Here is a 21,596-nt window from a genome sequence, read left to right on the forward strand (position 1 = left end):
GTTGTTTGGCGGGTCCGGGCTGGGGATTCGAACCCGCCACCTTAGGTGTACGTGGCTGGCGCCTTAGCCTGTTGAGCTATAGGCGCCGAGCCACGAAATCACATTTTGTTTTTGTATACAAGTAATGCAGATTTCTCATGGGATATTCAGAAACTAGGACTAAACAAGAAGAAGAGAATAAAAACCAAATATCCCTTTTTTTGTTGTTGTTGCAGTTTTTGGCCAGGGCTGGGTTTGAACCCGCCACCTCCAGCATAAGGGCCAGCGCCCTACTCCTTTGAGCCACAGGTGCTGCCCTACTGGTGCCAAATATCATTTTACCCCTCAGAAATGTGTTCATTCGATCATTCATTCATTCTCTTGTTTATTCATTCATTCCTTCAGCGTACAGAGGGGCTACTTGTGGGGCCCTATTCTGTGCCCTGAGGATAAATGTAGAAGCAGAGACGGCCCCTCTCCTCATGGCGCTGACGTTTTATTGTCATCACCCCGATGGATGGACTGCTGTTCTATTCATCTATATCTTTGAAATATTTTTCCTTTTTTCTTTCCTTTTTTTTTTTTTTTTTGAGACAGAGACTCAAGCTGTCACCCTGGGTAGAGTGCTGTGGCATCATAGCTCACAGCAACCTCCAGCTCCTGGGCTCAAGCGATTTTCCTGCCTCCATCTCCCAAGTAGCTGGGACTACAGGCGCCTGCCACAATGCCCAGCTATTTTTTGGTTGCAGCCATCATTGTTGCTTGGTAGGCTTGGGCTGGATTCAAACCTGCTAGCACAGGTGTATGTGGCTAAGAGCCTTAGCCGCTTGAGCCACAGGCGCCAAGCCATATTCTTGAAATATTTTTCTGTATGCATTTTCTGTTACAAAAAGGGATCATACTATAGATGCATAGATATTTTGGGGCCAACTTCCCCCGTAACTCCCACTCTTCTGCTGCTGCACCCTTTAAAATGGCTACATAGTACTCATATAAATGTAACATTGTTTAACCAATCCTCTACTGATGGACCTCAAATTACCATGTTGCGAGCAGTTTTATTTTGGAGCGAATCCAGGTATCTGGGAATGAATCCAGTTTTCTGTTGGTGCAGATTTTAGAGGAGATGGGTTAAGAGCATCAATGGTGGAGCCGGAAAGTGTTGCTCTGAACTGTAGCCTTGCTGTGCTGTGTGGCCTTGGGCAGGGCTCCCAGATTCTGTTTCCTCATCTGTAAGTTGGGGATAATGACCCATCACGCGTAGGTTATTGTAAAGATGAATTGACATACTACATATAAAGCTTGTAGGGTACTGCCTGGTACAGAGTAAATGCTCGACAAATGTGGTTGCTCAAGTAGCACCTTCTTGGAAGGTGTTGCACATCAATGGATAGGTTGAAGTAAATTTGAGGGGGTGGGATAGTTGCCAGAAAAGGTGCATTCGTGGAGGGCAACATCAGCTTGACTGGAGGTAGGTGCTCTGAGACATTGGCTGGGTGATGGTCTGGGTGCAGGTGATATTCCCATGATGCTCTGGTCTCTGCCTGTAGCATTCAGCCCAAAGCTGACTCACAGAGAGCTATAGGGATTGATGTTTTTGTGTGTCTAGCAACCCATCCTTTGAGAGAACCCCTCCCTTCCATTTCATGAGAATCCTGCTCTGCCAATATAGTTAAGGTAAGGCTGACCCGGCTCTTCTTCACTGGGTGGGCACATGACCTAGACCTGGTCAATCAGAGTAAGCCATCTCCTCTGTTAAGTGATTGGTCCAAACCAGGCTCATGTGACTCAAGTCAAGCCAATGAGATTCATCGCTGAGACTTTGGACTGAGCTGTTGGCAAGGGGTCCTTCTATCTTTCTCTGGGATTAAGACTGGTGAGAATAAGGAAGGCGTGGACCTCAGAGGGCATATCTACCATATATGTAGAGAACCTGTCTGAGAATCAGGAACAGAGGCAAAGGTAGGGACTGGAGATGACAGGGCTTAAACCCTTGGATCTGGCCATGCTTTAAGTTTTCTCCTTAGACTGTTCACTTTCATGAGGCAATTAATTTTCTTTTCTTAAGCCAGCTTGAGTGAGTTCTCTGTTATTTCCATATAAAAGAGTCCCGGGCATAGTCTCTAGGTTAGGCAGCTAGGAATAGGCTCGGAGAGATGAATTCAGGCTGAACAAGTGTGCATTATTAGCATAGCCTGTCTACGGTGGACTCAGCCCTACCTGGGTGATAAGGACTGAAAATGTCCGCCAGGTGGTTCCCGAGGAAAACTGCCATGTGGTTGCCAAGGAAGGGAGATAGAACACAAGAGACAAAGGCACTCGCTGGCTACAGCCTGTATATGCAATAGTGGCTCACACGTACAGTCGCCAGTTTGTCCGTCCTGCTGTTTACCTTCGAATAGCTTTTCCCTACCTGTGTATACACACATGGATTCCAGACATTTGGGTCAGAAAGGGAGGAGAGAAATTTCCCAGCAGGTCTAAGAGAATATGAAATCAAAAGGAAGCTTTAAATCTGTGATAGAGCTTTGAACATTTCAAAGTGCTAACCCATCTGATGGTCACGCATTCAGCAAACATTTATTAAGTACCTACTTTGCTCTGGCAACAATATTGAATTTTTATTTTTAAGTGGTGCCCTGAAGGGCTATTGAGGCACCCTTATCTCTGTAGTTCTCTGTAACACCCAGTCTCCTACTGCCCACACATCAGTTGCTGGGAGGCTTCAAGCCACAGGGCATGGCTTTTTTTCATACCCTAAGGTGCATGGGTTTGAGGACAGCTCTTTTGGCCTCCTGTGTGGTGACATTTGTGCTTGTTTTTGTGTTTGTAGCATGTCTCCCAGGATGAAGACATTTTCCTCATAAGTAGGGTGTCTCTTGCTTGGAAAAGATGTTCCATCAATATTAGTTGAATTGCATTGAGGTGTTTGCTCCTTGAAAAACTTCAGGAATTTTTTTTTAATTAAATGATAGCTGTGTACATTAATGCAATCACGGGGTACAGTGTGGTGTTTTCATATACAATTTGAAATATTTTCATCAAACTGGTTAACATAGCTTTTATATCATTTTCTTAGTTATTGTGTTAAGACGTTTATATTCTACTTTTAGAAAGATTCACTTGTACCCTTGAAAGATAAACCATTGAGGTGATCTCTCCAATCACCCTCCCTCCACCCATCCAGCCCCCCACCCCTCCCCATATTCTTAGGCTATAATTAGGTTATAGCTTTCATATGAACGCTATAAATTAGTTTCATAATAGGGCTGTGTACATTGGATACTTCTTTCATTCTGGGGACACTTTGCTAAGAACATCTAAACCTTTAGGAATTAATGCAAACTTTTTGAAAGCGTTGCTGATGGATTTTATAGATGCTATAAACACCTCCTCGTGTCCCATCCTGTCCTTCTCCCATTACATTCTGGTGCCTTCCCACACCCAGAGCACGGAGCCCTGTGCCCAAGTCCTCAGTGACCTTGTGGTCGACAAGTCTAGCGGCCGTTTCTTTGTCTGTATTCTGCTTGACCTCCTCCAGCATTTGTCAGTGGCCGCCGTCTCCTGGAAACGTGTTGCCCGCCCTCTGCTCTGCGGGGCGAAGCTTCTCACTTCTCCTTGTCTATCAGTCTTTTCTTGTTCTCACTTCCTTCTGCTAGTTCTCCTTCCCCTTCCTGCCCCAGCAATCCAGGCATTTCTTAGGGCTCCGCCCTTGATTGTGGCCTTGTCTTCTCCAGGATATTTCTCCAGCATCTGCTACGTGCCAAGTACTGAACTGGGTCACTGCCCTGACCCCAGGGAGCCTGCAGTCCAGCCCAGAGGTGGCTTTCTAAGCTTCCCTTCAGGTCATGGCTCCCCTCACACATGTTTTTGTATCATTTGCCTATAAGGTCCAGATGCTTGAATGGGACGTGGGATGCCCTTCATGAGAGGTGCTTGCCAGCTAACCCTGTAGTACACCTCTCCAAAACATGTGACTCTGACCTCATGGATGCCCAGACGCCAGGGACTACGTGGGGGCTTTGCACCTGCTAGCTCATCTAATTTCTTCTACTTATGAGGGACTCGTGAGCACAGTGACACCTGTCAGTAGGAGGTGTCCCCATTTTACTGACAAGGAACCTGGTGTTTTCCTTGGAGAGCCCAAGTCACTTGCTTGAGATGGTGCGGTAAGGGGGGCCAACCACACTTTGAGCCCAGGTCTGCATCTGAGGGTTCCAGGTTTGTCCCTGTCTGTGCCGACCTGCCCTTGCCCTGTGCCTCCAGATGGTCTTCTGTCTGCCTGCACTGTCTTCATCCGTTTTGCTTTCCTGGAGAACTTCTACACACCCATCAAAGCCCAGTGTAAATATCCCCTCTGTTCAGGTGCCCTCCTTGTCTTTGTGGTGCTCACCACGTGGTACATGTCTGGCTCTTCAACTCCACAACAAGGTGCTGGAGAGAGGGACTTTGTCCCTTTGGTGATGGTGTCCGCAGTGGACACTCCCTGCCCTTTATGGTTAGCTCCCCCTCTCCTTTTCCCCAGGGATGTATTGCTCTCTTGAATGGGCCCAAGTCACCGATAGTCACTCAAGTGACAGGCTCTGCCAGCAAGTGCTGGCTCTCCACCCTCTGTCCCTTGCTTAGAGATGATGGATACTACTCGAGTTCAAATCTTAGCTCTGCTGCTTATGAGTTGTGTGACCTTGGGCAGGTCATTTAACCTCCCTGCCTTGGTGTCCTCACCTACAAAACGGAAAGTGTCTCTGTAGTGAGGGTGGGCCTACAAAGCCCTGAAAGGCGTGGCCCAGCCACCCTCTCTGTCCTCTGCTCTGTTTTCCTTCCTGGCACTGGTCTTGGGTTGGGGTCTTCCCAAAGCCCACCCTGAGGCCAGGACTTGAGTGTGTGGAGGGCGCCTGAACCCAGGAAGGAGGAGTGAGGGCACAGAGAGCAGAGATGAAATCCTTCTCCAAGACACACGTGGAATCTGGCCCCAGGAGCCTGGGGCACACAGACACAACTCTTGGCCCCTATTTGCTGAGGGGTTACCCGGGGGCTTTAGGGCCCCTGGACTCTGGGTGGTCCCTCTGTGGGGTCAAGCAGTTTTCAAGGCTTCAGAGAAAGGCCACAGGCAGAAAAGCAGAGGCCAGCTGAAGCCAGGTGTCACAGCACTGAAATCAGAAGTGGGCAGTGAGACCATGACATGGGGTGAGAAGCGTCCCCTTGCCACATTTAACAGTGTCCCTCATGTGTGTTTGTGTGATTGTTTATCAGGTAACTTTCCAGCTAGACCCTGAGCCTAGACGTAGCAGAAACCGGTCGTTTAGCTCTCTGGCTGTATTGTCAGTGCTGGAGTACCTGGCACTCTGCACAATCATCCCCTGAGATGTTTGGCAGCTGAGCTTGCTGGGAAGGCCACTGTCCCCTCCTCTGGTGAGGCCACAGGACTGCACTGGCCCAGGTCCAGCCTCTTCCTCCAGCCCCTGCAGGGCATTCCTCTTACTGAACTGGGTGCCTTTGGCTTTTCAGACCAGCTCAGCAGCCTCTGCAGGTCCCCAGAGGCTGCCTTCTGAAGGCTGGGATGTCGCCTGGCCATTTTATATTTTGAAATGAACGTGCCAAAGATACTGTTTTTAGTTCTGTGCTCAATCTGTGGTCATGGCATTTATATAAGCTTCTTTGCCAGTAATAAATAAATAAGTTGATAATGATAGTGGCTGAGAGGGGGCCTATATTGTTCCAGACATTGTGCTAAAGTCATCACATTAATTTCCTAGTGACTTAAAGCAACATAAGTTTGTCATCTTATAGTTCTGGAGGTCAGGAGCCTGACCCGGGTTTCAGGGGGATAAAATCAAAATGTTGGCAGGCCGGTTCTTTCTGGAGGCTCAGGGAGAATCTGTTTCTTTGCTTTTCAGCTTCTAGAGGTTGCCTACGTTCCTTGGCTGGTGGCCTCTTCCTCTATCTGCAAAGCTGCTAATGGCCATGCGAGGCTTTCTCTCAATGCCACCTGCTGACCCTCCTGCCTCCCTCTGTCCCATTTAAGGACCCCTGTGATGACACTGGGTCCACACAGATAATCCAGGATAATCCCCCTATCTCAAGGTCCTTAACTTAATCCCATCTGCAAAATCTCTTTTGCCTTGTGAGGTGATGTACTCACAGGCTCCCGGGTTAGGATGGGACATGTGGGGGCCTTGTTTTGTGTGCTATTGTCATCTGCCCATGATTTCATTTCATCTGCACCTTGACCCAGCCTCACAGCCCTGCTGGTCCTTGTTTCACAGATAAGGAAACTGAGGCTCAGATACAGGAAGGCCCTTCCTTGAAGCAGGGCAGAAGCTGAGAGTCTTCCCTGGTACCTGGGCTGCAGACCCCCAGCCCCACACCCTTTGCTGCTTAAAATCTGCCAGTTAAAGTCTTTGTGAAACTAGGAGGGAAGATGTCAGAATGGCTTATCTTGAACCCTGAGGGACAGACCTGGCCAAGCCTTTGTCCTTGAATGGACCACGTGGGAGGGGTTTCATTGAAATGTTCTATCCTTCTCTGGGGTAAAATTCTGTCCTGGGTACTTCTGCCTGAATACATGTCCCTTGCAGGTCATCTGATATGACCTGAAGTAGTTTTCTTCTCTTTTTGTGGCCCTGCTTATAAAATGGGGTATATTGTTCTTGGTTTGCAAGTAAAAGCTGCTACCTTAGGCAGGTCAGGGGTCAGCTGGGGCTGGGGGAGGGATGGGAAGGACCTGGCAGGAGATGCAAAGAATTGGGTTCTGGGCAGCCCTTGTGTGACCCTGGAAGGGCGTCCCCTACCAAGGGACAGAGAAGGGCCTGTGTCCACCATTGAGCCCTTGCAGCCCTGCCTGGGATGCCACTTGACTTGACCAAACTTGATGAGTGTGGGTCTGATTCTGGGGAGTGAATGGACTCTCTTCCTCGGTGATTTTATCGTGCACCTGCCCAGCAAATATGAATTAAAGGCCTGCTACGTGCTGGGCACCCTGTGCTGGGAGGGTTCAGTAAAGAGATAGCATTGTGAAGCTGAATCACACGCTTGAAAAGGGCACACTTATGGTGTGTGATATGGCAGGTTTTTTTTTTCTTTTATATCTCAAGTCAAAAACGTGGAGGAAAAGGGGAGGACAGGTGTGGAGCAGGCTATGGGTGGGGGACAGGGCCACAGCATAGACACTGGACCCGGCTGAGCGGTGTGCACTTTATTCCCACCATTTTTGTTCTTGGTCCTCCCAGGACTTTGCCCTGGGCCTGTGTGTGGCTCATTCCCAGCCCTGCACGTTCAGTTCGGCCACTATTCCCTCTAGGTCCCCAGGACGACCCACCAGCCACCGTCCCGTGGCCCTTTGGCACTGAGCCCTGTGTGCCTGTTTCCCCCATTGCCACCTCTGCTTCACAGCAGGTGCCCTGGGTCATCAGCCTCATGGCCCGCTGCTCCTCCTTCTCCCCTCTCACTCTTGCTATGTGCTGTGCCCGGCAAGATGCCCAGAGCCTCATACTCTCTGCTAGTTCTAACGAGGACAGACGTGCATGTTAGTGACAGGAGGCTTGCAGGAGGAGCTTGTCATCCCCCTGGGCTTCCAGTGGGTCCCTCTGTCCCCCAGAGTGAGGACAGGAATGCAGGAAGGCAAGGACACGGTGGCACTGTGCCCAAGGCTGTTTCCAGCTTTCCCCTCGGAGCCTGGCGGGGTCTGTGCTGATAAGTGCTGTGCTGCTCAGGACTTTGAGAAAAGTGGAGGCTCTGTCTTGGGCGTCTGCATGGGTTAATACACTAATGAATCAACAAAAGAGTGAAATGACTCAGCATCAGTGTGTGGGTTGATGGTGTTGTTAACCTCCCTGGGGAGGGAAACCGCCACCACCCAGGGGCTCCAAATCAGAGATGGAGAGGCCATTTCCTGGCCTGGGAACTGAGGATCAGAGAGGGGTAGCTGCTGGGTGGCCTTCACACAGTGGGAAAGAGGCAGAGCTGGGACTTGAACCCTGGCCTCCCAGCTCTCACGCTCCCCTCCTCTGTGGCTCCACACTTGGTGATGTACAGAGAAGGTAGAAAAGCTCCTTCGTGGCCCAGGCACTGCCCTTTCCATGCGCTTTCATAAAGGGCGAATTTGTCAAAACCAATCAGCTGTTCTATCTGTCCACATTGGTCATTTCTGGCCATCGATTCATTCCTGCTCTCTGGGGGTGGACGTGGCACTTCTAAATCCCCAAGAGGAGAGGATTGCTTTTATTCTTAAAAAGTGGCGCCTCCCACTGCACTGACCCAGCTGAGAGCTGGGAGCTGCAAGCCTCTGAGAAGTCCAGGGTGCTGGGCAGAGCAGAGCCCCCTCGTTTATTCGGGAAATATTCACTGAGCATGTGCAGTGTGTCAGGCACCTGCGTGGGGCACCACCTGGGCGCCTGGGGGGAGGCACAAGGGACAGGCGTCCTCAGGAAGTTTTCCTGAGCCTTTAAACTCTTATTTTGCCCACAGTCATAACAAGCTTAATTATCTGCCCTTCTGGCCTGTGGGAAGTCAAGAATGGAGAAGGGCTGATGGGGGGAAGGCACTTTGAACCTGCCAGCAGGAGCTGTTGCTTGTGTCTGTGTCTGTCCTGTCAAGATCCTCCCTTGAATTTTTAACACATCCCCACCGAGTGATGCCGGGTGAACTCCAAGTCATCCTGTAAGACCCCATCAGACATCACCTCCTCCGTGAAGCCTGCCCACACCCGCCCAGACAGAGTCAAACTCCCTTCTTTCTTTGATGTTCCCACCACACCCAATAACAACTGTTTGCCACAGCAATAATTTCATCATATTCACACACCGGGATTTCTCCGTGCCATGCTAGCGTGAGTATTTTTTGAGAGTAGGGATGGTGTCTTATTCAGCAAAGTCCTTGTATCACAGATCACCAGTTAGCCTTTGTCAAATAACCGACCAACAGCAAAGGAAGACTTAGCAGAACCGTAAAAAGCAGACAGGAGGGCACAAAGCCTCATGTGCTGCACATGCCGGGGCCTGACCGTGACCAGGCAGTGAGACGCCAGCTCACCGAGCATCTCCCACCGGACAGATGTGGTCATGAGGTACTCAGAGCCCCCAGGGAATGCCTCTCTGTTCAGAGGTGGAGTTGGGCATGACACACTAACTTCCATTTAAGGAAGTAAAATATAGTCATTTTTTTATTGAATGCTGGTGCTTTGTGGGGGGGGGGGAGGCCTATAATATGGGTATCCAGATCACCTTGTCCCCTGGGGGTTCTGAGGAAGTAATCATCTTTCTTTTCCTCTGGCTATCTTCTACTCCATTTTCTGTGTTGTCTGTCAAACAGGAAAGCTGGGTCATTCACATCTAATGAAAACTCAATTAGTTATCACTTGAGAAGTCTACTGCTTAGGGGGCCGAGTGCAACAAAGTATCCAACAGTGTTTGCGCTGCGGCTTCAGGGCTTCATGATGCGAGCTGTAGGCCCTATAAATAAAAAGGACGCCCCTTTGTCCTCTGTAAGGAGCAAGCCAAAATGTAAACGGGGCTTTTATTTCTGGGGTAATAGGCTTGCTTTTATTTTTTAATACCTTTTCATATTTTCTAGCAATCTTTTGAGTGGCACACAAGGGGTTTTCTTGGTTTTGCTTGATTTAATCAATCAAGAGAAAGTATACAAGTCACTCTGAAAAAGAGAGAGTGGGTGATATGGGGCATTTTTAGACATTAGAGTTCCCCTTTCAATTGCAAAGGTCAAAGCCAGCTCCTTCCAGCCTCAGGCCCGGTCCTCTGCCTCTTATAGATATGGGTACCCACTGAGCCCCCTTCCTTCCTGGTGCAGAGAGGACATGTCCCCCTCCTCCAGGCCTTGGCCTCTCACCGCCCATTAGCCAGCTGGAAGCCAGCCGCTGCTATGACTACTGTCCTTGCCCCGGGCGGCAGGACGTTAGAATTCTTTCCCACTTCCTTTCATACTTGCTCCAGGGAGCTCCCTCACTAAGCTGACAGCTCAGCTTTTTGGTGTGTGGGTTGTTTTTTCCCTCACTGAGCCTTGTTTGCATAACCTCTTAGGAGTCTATATAAGGTAAGGTCAGCGTTAGACTGAGCTGCAATCTTGTCACACTCTGGGGCAATTTCCTCCCGTCTTCACCTTCCTCCTTTCTTTTATCTTGCTGAAGTTTAGTGTTGGCTGGACTATGATGAAATTATTCTCTTTCTTTTCTTCTGTTGGCCCACAGATATTTTGCAGGGTGCCCACGAGGTGCCTGGTGCTGTGACGAGTGCTGGGGCTAGAACAGAAACTGGACAGAGAGGAAAGGAGCTAAAAAGATCAGAAGGACTTGTGCCAAACGTTTATTTGGGTTACTTAGGTGGTTAGGCCCTCACTTTTGCTTATTTGTATTTCTTATTATTCTACACTTAGTATGTGTTTTGTGTGTAATGAAAAACATTGTTCAAAGCAAAACAGTGCCCGGTCCATGGCAGCTGCTGGGATCTGGCCCTCTGGCCAGGACTGGTTCAGGGAACAGGAGAGACTAAGTCCCTTTTGTCGGAGGAAGGCAGGGCCCCTCAGTCAATGTGGATTCCACGTTTGGGATACCCTGATGGGAAGCTGGGTGGATTGGTCAGAATCTGCTCCTTGGTGATGACCTGAGCCTTAGGAGAGTTCAAGTTTGGATGGGAGGGGGAAAAGGAGGACAGGGGCAGTCCTGGAGCACTTGGTAGAGAGCCTGCCACTTACAATTTGGGGAAATCATGAGAGTAGCTCATTCTGGTGGCTTTGGTGATTCTCGTGAGTCCCCGCTGCACCTGCCCCCTGTTTCTTCCCATCTGCTGGTGTGCTGGTCCCCCCTTTTCTCCCCGATGTCACTGTCTTCTCCCAAGTGCCCATTGACCCGCTGTGTCCCTACTCTCCTTCTCTCCTGGCCTTTCCTCCTCTTATGCTGGGCCTTTCCTTTCTGCCTCTCTCTGTCTCTCCCAGGGAGGTCAGGAGAAGGGAAGAAATAGGAAGGGGAGACACGGATGGGGGAAAGCGACAGAGGTGGTGGTAAAGGCAGCAGGTAGGAGAGAAAGAAGGAAGTGGAGGGTCCATCCGGGTCAGAGGACAGCCAGGGGAGGAAAGGGCCGGAGGACAGAGTGTAAAGTCATGAGTGCCGACTCTGTGGGACCCTGCTTGGTGTGGGGCCGTGTCCCATAGTCCTTATTCGTGATGTCTCACTGGTGCATGTGAACCTACTTAGTAAATGGAGGCAGAGAGGCTTGAACAGGTGAACTGGGCTTTGCGCTGAGGTTCTCTTTACCTACCTGTGTGCCCTACCCTGGCCTTCCAGATCTGAAGGGGTCCTCACCAGGAGCCATTTCACAAAGATAACCCTTCACTGGCCTGCGGTGAGGTGTCCTAGACCAACCAAAGGGCCAAGTTCTTTTGAAAGTAGAGTTTTATTAATGTTGTATAAGGACTGTCTTTTTCTTTTGCTTGTTTAGCAGGCCTGGGCTGAATTCGAACCCACCAGCCCTAGGGCACGGGGCTGGCACTCTGACCATTGCGCTATGGGCACCCAGCCAGGACTGTCTTTTCATGAAGAAGATTCTCAGCAGGTGGGAAGGGGAGGGTGTCCATAGCCCCTGACTCAGGGTTGTGCTGGGGGTAGTCAGACTAGGCTTTGAGCACATGGCATTGGCCAGAAGGACATGGGGGTCCTCAGGATGGGGCTCCTGGCCTTGCTCTGTCACTGGGGACCTCTCCCCCGAGACGGAGCTCTATGATGCATGTCTAAATTCTTGCTAATTAATCGTGGTGAGCTAGAGGTAGCACCAACAGAACGACTCCTGGCTAGCTAGTGCCAGGGCATGAGATTTGTGGGGAGGGAGAGGGCTGGTGGTCTGTGATGGGTAACACTCAGGAACCACACCCAGATGCTTCTAATCCCATAAATTATGGTGTTGAGAAGACCGACGGGACCAGGACCATACCGGAAGCATCTTTACACTATCACTTCCTTAAAATTAAAGGGGCTCAGGCAGGAAGAGGGGGTGGGGCTGGACTTGGAGCTCTTCAGCTTCTGTGCCCTGGAGACCTTCCCCTTCCTTGCCCCCTCTCCCATTTCCTCTTCTTACCTCTTTCTCTAAGTCAGTGGTTCCCAATCTTTGGCAACATCAAAATCACCCTGGGGCCTTGTTCAAGTGCAATTTCTAGGTCCCATCCCCAGACTTTCTGAATCAGTAGGTCTGAATGAACCCTGAAAATTCACTTTTCTAGTAAGTTTCTGGGGGCTGCAGCCTCTGCCCTGCCCAAAGAGGGGCTGGAAGGAGTGAAGGGGCTAGAACCTCCTTCGGGGTGAGCAGGGAGAGGGGCCTCGGGTCAGACCAACAGGTTCTCTGCCCCAGACTCAGCCGACTCTGCCCTATCATGACACATTTGTAAGCACAAAGTGACTCAGAGATTTCCAAAAACACATGGTCAGCAGTCTTACTGACCAAACCATTGTCAGATAAGCACCGAGCAGTCACCCAGGAGCCCATGTCCCTCCTTACGCCCTCCCATGATAATTTAAATGACATCAGCCCCTGGTTCTGGAAGGTTCCCAATGCTCTTGGGGGTGTGTGTGACTGACTTACTGGGCTTCTCCTAGGACCAGGCCCTGCACTTGGGACACAGGGTTTAACTGGGAGGATGACGCCTGAGGGACAAGGTGCTGCCCAAGTGAGAATGGGACGGCCCAAAAGAGGGAGGGACAGACTTGCAGAGGTGGGGCTGCGCAGAGGACGGGCCACCAGGAGACAACCAGCAGCCAGCAGGGAGGATGCTCCTTGGAAAAGGCATAATGTTGCCCAAAGAAGCTGGCCAGGGCTATGGGAGTGGGTGACATTGGGTTGAGAGAGAGAGCAGGGCTGGGAGAGCTGGCTGGACCAAAAGGCCCGGGGCTGGCTGGACAGATAATCAGTCTCCAAAAACTGTGCTGGCCCAGAGCAGGGCCAGTAACTTTCCCACATGGAGGCTCTGGCCGGAGTTGGGCAGCTCCTCTCCAAATGCAGCCACTGGAACCCGCGTGTCTGGGCTGATCAGTGTGGAAATGGGAACCGCAGAGTGGTTTCCATGGAAACAGACTCACTGTGTTCTTTTGCTTGTGAAATCCAGTGTCTGGGGGTGGTGGGGAGGCATCTGGGCCGTGCTGGGCTTCTCCTCCTCCCCCTCAGGTCCAGGCTGCAATTTAATTAAACACTTTGGTGTTGGTGCCCGATAACACTGCTGAAAACACCATCGGGGCTGCTGAGAAATGCTTTGGAGCGAAAGGGCTTCTCCCCTGCGCCCCGTGCCTGCACCCGCCACAGGGGCTGTGCACATTCCAGCGGGGTGCAGCCTTTCCTAGCACAGTGACCACTTGGGAGCTCTGCCCTGTAGCAGTGGCTTTAGGTTGAAGGTTCCACTCGTTGGGCCAGGTGGGCTTTGTAGCTTTCACGTTTAATCTCCGCGGTGGATTGATGGGGGAGGGGTGAGAGCACCCCCTTTTGGAAGCAACCCAAATGTCTATCAACTGATGAGTGGATCAGCCAAACCTGGTCTGTCCCTACAATGGATTGTTATCCGCCTGCTGATGGGAAGGAAGTGCTGACACACGGACGGACGGACCTTGAAAACACGATGGCGGGTGAAAGAGCCGGGTCACAAAGGCCGCGCATTGATGATCGCATTGCTATGAAATGTCCAGAATAGGCAAATCCACAGGCACAGAAAGTAGATTAGTGACTGCCGGGGGGTGGGGGAGAATGGGGAGTGGCTGCTCCTGGGGACATGGGCTTTTTTGGGGGGTGATGTCAGTGTACTGGAATGAGACGGGGGTGAAGGTTGCACAGCGCCGTGCCTGTCCTTAAATCCACTGAATCGTGTGCTTTAAAATGGTCAAAAGGGCGAATTTGATGTTAGGACTTTTATCTCAATAAAGGAAGAAAGTGAGGAGCCCAAAAAGAATCACCCCGCTTCACAGGTGAGGCAGCTGGGCTAAGGCAGAGGCCAGGCGGGGACGAGGAAGCTGTCACCCGAGCAGTCTCCTGTAGACTCCTCTGTCCTCATGTCCAGCCCGTCATCCAGCCCTTGTCATGTCTCTGAGACCATCCTTTTTTCTGCGGCCTGTGCCTTGTCACCCACCGACCCTCAGGCCCAACTCCCTTCTCCTCGGGGGTCCCCCAGATTGACACACCCAGGTGGGGGCTGGGCTCATGTGCGGAAGACCTCTGGCCCTTGGCTCAGACCTCTCTTTGTCAGTAGTGGGTTCCCTCGACCACCTCAAATGACCCCTACACCTATTCTCGCCTCACAGATGGGGATTTGGGTGTTGACAGCAGTAACAAGGATAGCCCTCCCTCACCTCCCCTGCAGCAGCATCTTGAGGACCAAATGTAAAGTTGAAACAAATGTGTTTTGAGAGCTGGAAAAGGCCAAGACAACAGGAGGGGCGACTATGATGCTTCCCTTGAGAAATGTCGTGGCAAGGGTCAGGGGAGTCTGAATCACATGTCCGTGGTCTGCTGAGAACGGTGTGCTCCTCAGCTCACTGAGACAGATCAATTACCTGGGAGGCAGAGTGGCTCAGTGCTGGAGGTGTACTTCTGAGATGAAAACCAGAAAGTGAACTTTACTTGCTCAGGGCCTGCGTCCTTTAGACAGATGGTTTCTGGCCTTGAGTCTTGGTATTAACTTAATGCTTGGTGTGGGATCAGCTTGGAGATACTTAGGCAGAAAGGCATCTTGGGTTTTTTTATTGGTTTGTTTGTTTGTTTATTTTTTTAGAGCTAGAGTCTCAGTTTGTTGCCCTGGGTAGAGTGCCATGGCATCACAGCTTAGGCAATTCTCTTGCCTCAGCCTCCCCAGTAGCTGGGACTACAGGTGCCTGCCACAATGCCCAGCTATTTTTGTTGTTGTTGCAGTTTGGCTGGGGTTGGGCTGGAACCCACCACCCACTGTATATGGGGCTGGTACCTTACCCATTGAGCCACAGGTGCTGCCCATTTTGTTTTTTCAAACCCAGAGCCTGGTCCTTTGACCAGAATCAGTATCACTTGGCAGTTTCTTAGACCTGAAGACCCTGGGGCTCCATCGCAGATTCTGCAGAGTCAGAATCTGAATTTTGGGAAGACTCCCTGTGATTCTACCATGCTTAAAAAGCAAATGCATTACTGGCTGCACGGTGTCATTGGGTCCCTGAGAAGCCCTACAGCCAGAAACTAAAAGCCCCTTGAGAACACAGGAGCTCATCCCGGAGGCTAACATGAACACCGCCAAACCAGCAGCGTCCCTGTGTACCAGTGATCACTAGTGAGGACTTGTACGGAGATCTCATGGTGATGGCAATTAAAATATGACATACTTATGAGTTAAGCCGAGTAAAGCTATGTGATTTCTTCCATGAAGCACGGAACTTTGTTGGGAAACCTTAACTGGGTCCTGATGAAATGGAGACACAAACCAAGTCTAGACCAGAGATTCTCAGTCGGGTGTTCTGTCCTTCAGGGGACTTCTGGCAACACCTGGAGGTGTGTTTGGTTGTCACAACTGGGGAATGATCCAGGCATCTGGTGGGCAAAGCCAGGAGATGCTGCTCAGCACCCTACAAAGTCTAGGGTAGTCCCCACCACAGAGAATGGGGGACCCCAAGTGTCCACAGTGCTGATGTGAGCAGTCTCTGTCTGTCCCAGGGGGGCACAGGCACACGTCACTCTAAAAGCTCAGGAATGGTTAGGCGTGGTGGCTCAGCCTATAATCCTAGCACTCTCAGAGTTAGAGACCAGCCTGAGTAAGAGATAGACCCCCGTCTCTATAATAAGTAGAAAAACTAGCTGGGTGCTGTGGTGGCCACCTGTCGGCCCAGCTACCGGGGAGGCTGAGGCAAGAGGATCACTTGAGCCCAAGAGTTTAAGGTTGCCGTGAGCTATGATGATGCCACGGCACTCTACCCAGGGCTACAGAGTGAGACTCTGTCTATAAAAAATAAATAATAGCCCAGGAATATCAAATGCTATTTGGATGATGCAAAGCGGTGGAGGATGGAACTGAACATAGCGGACGGAGAGAGACTCTAAGGTAGTGGTCATGAGAGCAGCGCGGCACTGACTCAAAACTTAATACAGCCCAGTGGGACAAAATAACACCAAAGCCATTTCAATGAAAGCGACTGTGTAGCAAGCAGGATTTGTTACTGGTCGAATTCTCTGGCCGTGAGCTGAGCATCCCCGCTGTGCATGGAGCAATGTCCCAGACCAGAATAAAGGGCCACTTTCACCCCAGCCTTGCCCCTTCTTGATTCCAACCTCTCCACCCTGTGGCTTTCCCATTCCAAGTAGGACCTCAAAGATTCAGAATAAGAAAGATTGAGGCATTCCCGTCCCCTTAATAGGACCTGTTGGTTGAAACTTGACTGTATGAAGGTGGTGGGCGCTGCAGCCAGAGAGGCCTGGATTCACATCTTAGAAGGACCTCAAGCTGCCCGCACAACCCTGGGCGTGTCTTGTGGCCTTGCTGAACCTCTGTTTCCCTCCCATTGGGGAGCGGCTTCAAAGCCCAGTGAGCTACTCTCAGGATTAAAGGAGGGAGCGGTGGCCACGATCAGCGCTTCCTTCCCCGGTCTGCCCTGGTGCTTCAGTATTGGCTCCTGCTTCAGTATTGGCTCCTGCCGTGCGATTCCGGGCTCACTTGGGGCTCGTTTCCTTTCCTTGAGGACATGGTTTTGGGCTGTTTTAACTGGGTGCCGTGTTGTCGTTTTGCCGTTGGCCACAGATGACGTCCGGTTGTTCGCCTTCGTGCGTTTCACCACTGGGGACGCCATGAGCAAGAGGTCCAAGTTCGCCCTCATTACGTGGATCGGTGAGAACGTGAGCGGGCTGCAGCGCGCTAAAACCGGGACGGACAAGACCCTGGTGAAGGAGGTCGTACAGGTAACTCTCCCGCGTTCCTTCAGGGCCTGGGGGTGGGGGGAGGTCACTCAGCCGGAGGGTCACCTTGCAGCAGGGCCAGAGAGAGTCTGACTCCTGGGTCTGTGACTTAGCTGTGACTTTGAATGAGCCAAGCTGCCTCTCTGGACCCTCAGAGCCCCTGGTGGGATGGCCCTAAAACTGTCTCTGGGCTAGGCTTGGAGGAGGGACCGTGCTTGCCATCACAGGATGGAACCGTGGCAGCTGGACGCCCTCTCTGGGTGGGACAGATTGCCCGCAGAGAAGGGGGATGACACCTGGTGGTGGCCGTGGGACCCACATGTGCCCTTTCTGAAGAGTGCTTTAACATTCTGGCAACTAAAGAACATTCTGGACACTTTAAATGTAAACTTTTAAAGGTCTTTCCTTTGGGCTTAGGGTGTGGGGTCAGGTTGGGAAGAGAAAATTCGAATTCCAAAAAGGTAAACCAGAGGAAGGGGTGGGTGAGGGGCAGAGCTCTTTCTCTACCAAAGGGATTTCTGAGACGCTGTGAACCAAGGAATCCTCCATCTTTCAGTGCCTTAAACTGTCGCTGAAGTTACCAGAATCACTGTGTGGCAGGTGCCTGCCGCAGCCTGTCTGTAGCAGAGGGCCAAGGGCACCATCCATCGTCCCCACCCCACACACATTGTTTCAAAGATATAAAACAGTATAACTGGTTCCCTTTAAATGAATGTTTAAAAGCCACAGGCTAATGACAGGGGCAGAGTTTCTATGTGAGGTGCTGGAAAGACCCTAAAATCGACTGTCACTATCATTACACATATCTGTGAGTGTACCCCAAACCTCTGAATTGTAAAAAAACAAACAAAAAAACAAAAAATAGGCTGTATCGGCTGGGCATGGGGGCTCATACCTGTAATCCTAGCACTCTGGGAGGCTGAGGTAGGTGGATTGCTTGAGCCCATGAGTTCAAGACCAGCCTGAGCAAAAAATCGAGACCTCCCCATCTCTAATAAACATAGCAACACTGAGGCAAGAGGATCCCTTGAGCCCGAGTTGGAGGTTGCTGTGAGCTATGACACCACAGCACTCGACCCAGGGTGACAGCTTGAGACTCTGTCTCAAAAAAAAAAAAAAAAATAGGCTGTGTCTAATGTAATGTCTTGGACTAGACCCTAGAACAGAAAAACTGGTGAAATATGAATAAAATCTGGAGCTTAACTAATTATAACATACCAGTGTTGCTTTTTTTCACAGTGACAAACGTATCAAATTAATGTGAATGTGGTGTTAGCAGTTGGGGAAATAGAGTGGGTGTTTGTGTGCTGTGGGGATGGGAGACTTGAGGTAGGATCCCTTACAACTTTTCTATAAATCTAAAACTCTTCTAAAATAATTTTTTTTTTTTTTTGAGACAAGAGTCTCACTCTGTCACCCTGGGTAGAGTGCTGTGGCATCATCACAGCTCATAGCAACCTCAAAATCCTATGCTCAAGCGATCCTTCTGTCTCAGCCTCTCGAGTAGCTGGGACTACAGGTGCCCACCACCATGTCTGGCTAATTTTTCTATTTTTAGCAGAGACCGGGTCTCACTCTTGCTCAGGCTGGTCCCCAACTCCTGAGCTCAGGGGATCCTCCCGCCTCGACCTCCCAGAGTGCTGGGATTACAAGAGTGAGCCACCGCGCCCAGACTAAAAATAAATTTTATTTCACAGCTAATCATAGGAAATAATAAACTTCTGTCTTTGCACGGCCACCACCTGGTTTTTCTCTCCTTGCGGCTCACACAGACTCACCTCCTGCCTCTCTGCGTTGCCGCAGTCATGGCCCAGGATCGCACTGCAGTCTGCAGCTAGTTTTATTTTTTTTAATTAATATAATTTCATAAATTCTATGGTTGCACAGCCTTTGTAATTAATGTTTTTCTGGGAGCAGAGTGTCCCATCTCACAAGTGTACCGTGATGTACTGAATGTTCCCCTGTTCTTGGCCTCTTGAGTTGTTTCCAGTTTTTATTTTTATAAATATTGCTCCAACCAACATTTTCACACACACAGCTCCTTTCTCTCTTCCACTGAATTGTTTCTTTAGAACACATTCTCAGGAGGTAGGCTTCTGGAGTTAGCAGTCGTGATAATCATTTTTATTATTTATTTATTGTTATTATTATTATTATTTTGAGACAGAGTCTCACTATGTCGTCTTCAGTAGAGTGCCGTGGCGTCACAGCTCACAGCAACCTCAAACTCTTGGGCTTAAGCAATTCTCTTGCCTCAGCCTCCCGAGTAGCTGGGACTACAGGCGCACGCCACAACACTCGGCTATTTTTTTGTTGCAGTTGTTGTTGTTTAGCTGACCAAGGCCAGGTTCAAACCTGCCAGCCTTGGTGCATGTGGCTGGTGCCCCCCACACTGAGCTACGGGCACCACTAATGATAATCATTTTTAGAAGGTCTGAGTTGTCAGATTACGACTGCTATGGCCTCAGCCTAGCTTACGGCAACCTCAAACTCCTGGGCACAGGTGATCTTCCTGCCTCAGCCTCCCGTAGCTGGGACTACAGGTACATGCTTCTATGCCCAGCTAGTTTTTCAATTTTTTGTACGGATGGGTCTTGCTGTGTTGCTCAGGCTGGTCTCAAACTTCTGGTCTCAAGTGATCCTCCTGCCTCAGTGTGAGCCACTGTGCCCGGTTATCAGAGTGCCTTTTTAAAGGGTTAGCACTGTTGCTAGGACCTAGGAAATGCCCAGTAAACATCATTTATTTGAAGTCCTAATCTGTGTGACTGGTTAACACCTCTGTCCTGCACGCTGTCTGGTCCTGGAAACCTGCCTTTGGAAAGTCACTTTCTTAACCTACAGGGTATTTTTTTTCTCCGGGCTAATTGGTTTTTTTTTTTTTTTTTATTTTGAGATGGAGCCTCAAGCTATCCCCCTGGGTAGAGTGCCATGGCATCATGCTCACAGCAACCTCCAACTCCTGGGCTCAAGCGAGTCTCCTGCCTCAGCCTCCCAAGTAGCTGGGACTACAGGCGCCCGCCACAACGCCCGGCCATTTTTTGGTTGCAGCCATCATTGTTGTTTGGCGGGCCCGGGCTGGGGATTCGAACCCGCCACCTTAGGTGTATGTGGCTGGCGCCTTAGCCGCTTGAGCCACAGGTGCCGAGCCGGCTAGTTGGGTTTTAATAGTTAACTGGCTTTGAGGTGTCATGTGTGTATGTGTGGCAGCAAAGAATGCCTGTTGCATGGCCGAAAGTCTCCTGCTGAATTCTGCCAGCCCAGGCTGAGCCCCTTCTTAAGTGCGGCCCAGAGGGCGCAGACGCATCCACTGGGCACAGTCTCTTGAATCTTGCTGTTCCTTTTTTCCTTCCATTTAAAAAAATTGTGGCAAAATACAATAACATAAAACTTAACCATTTCCACCATTTCAAGGCATAAGCTTCAGTGGCATTGAGCATGTTCACAGCATTGTGTGGCCATCACTGCTGTCTTGCTAGAACTTTTTCACCACCCCCCAAGGAAACCTCATAAAGGTATTTTGTAATCTCGTACCCTCCAAGGAACCTGCAGAATTTCTTCTAAATCTAGAACCTTTATTAGTTGGTTAAGAGGCCCCATGACTGAGATCAGAGGAAACTGTTCTCTGCCAGGCTCCTTTAGGTGGGAGGGGTAGTTATGATTCTTTGTTTGGGAGCTCAAATAAGGCGAGGTGAAAAGGGGGACTGCCTGGCCTGTGGAACTGGCCAGTGTGGTATGGGGTGGGGGGTTGGGCTCTAGGTGTGGCCCTTCAGGGCTCAAGGGGCATTTTCTTCTTATCCCTCAGTTCTGTTCTTCTCAGCATGTGGCCTCCAGCAGCCTCTGCCCTGCAGGACGAATGGTCCAGGCTATGGTGGTCCTTTAGGTCAGGACCCCAGAAGAAGGGAGTCTTCTTCCCTCACTATCAATCAATCCCTTAAGAGGACCCTGATTGGCCCAGCTTGGGTCACATGCAGCCTTGTGCGGCAGGGAGGCGGGTTTTCATGATGGGCAGCTCCAGTTCATCCCAGTTAAGAGACGGTGGTAGGTGAAGTAGCCTGGATGTCCACTGCGGTGGGGATCTGGGACAGTGTTCTGAGCTGCAGGTGCAGTGCCACACCTTGGCCACTATCATTTGCATTTTCTGTCTCTCCATTTGACAATGTTAATTATCTGAAGCTCCTGCAAGATTTCTTGTTTATCCTACAGTAGCTGCAGATACAGCCATTCAGATCACAAGGAGCATTGAGGCCGTTATTGCTGGTGTGACAGTATCTTTCCACAGTCTCTAAACTCTTGCTGAGACTGGTATGAGCGTCACCTTCCTCTCTGCTTAATGGAAACTCAGACCAGATGTCCTCTACGCCGGCTTCCAGATGGGAGATGGATTCCATGTCTTGGGTCCTGGATCACTCCTCCAGCTGCCCTCGAGATTATTTCCATGTGAAGAATAAGTGGGCTGACTTAGTTTCAAGATTACTGTGTGGCTAGGCCCTTGACTCTGATTATAGTAAAGGCCATGCACACCCCTCCTTGTGCCGCGTATGAAACACAGAATGGAAGTCAATTGCATGGCCGCTGATGTAGAGTGACTGTGACCAAGACGGGCGCTCTTTGTGTCACTACCAGCCTGACCCTGAGCAAGCCTTTCTCCCTCCCTGGGCCTCAGTTTCCTCATGTGCTGAATGATGAATCGATGAGTTTGCATGCTGTCGACTTTGGCATGTTATGAAC

The 21,596-nt window shown here is 50.4% G+C and overlaps 1 protein-coding gene across 1 annotated transcript in view; it reads left to right on the forward strand.

The window, feature by feature from the left end:
- Positions 1–21,596, forward strand: part of COTL1 (coactosin like F-actin binding protein 1) — a 42,299-nt gene that overhangs the window by 5,550 nt on the left and 15,153 nt on the right. The window contains exon 3 of the mRNA XM_003791293.2: positions 16,714–16,871. Coding sequence (XP_003791341.1) covers positions 16,714–16,871 — 158 coding nt within the window. The remainder of the gene's footprint in view (positions 1–16,713; positions 16,872–21,596) is intronic.

Source organism: Otolemur garnettii, unplaced genomic scaffold (assembly GCF_000181295.1).
Source record: "Otolemur garnettii isolate 467f Iridium unplaced genomic scaffold, OtoGar3 scaffold00047, whole genome shotgun sequence".
In the NCBI taxonomy this organism is placed as follows: domain Eukaryota; kingdom Metazoa; phylum Chordata; class Mammalia; order Primates; family Galagidae; genus Otolemur; species Otolemur garnettii.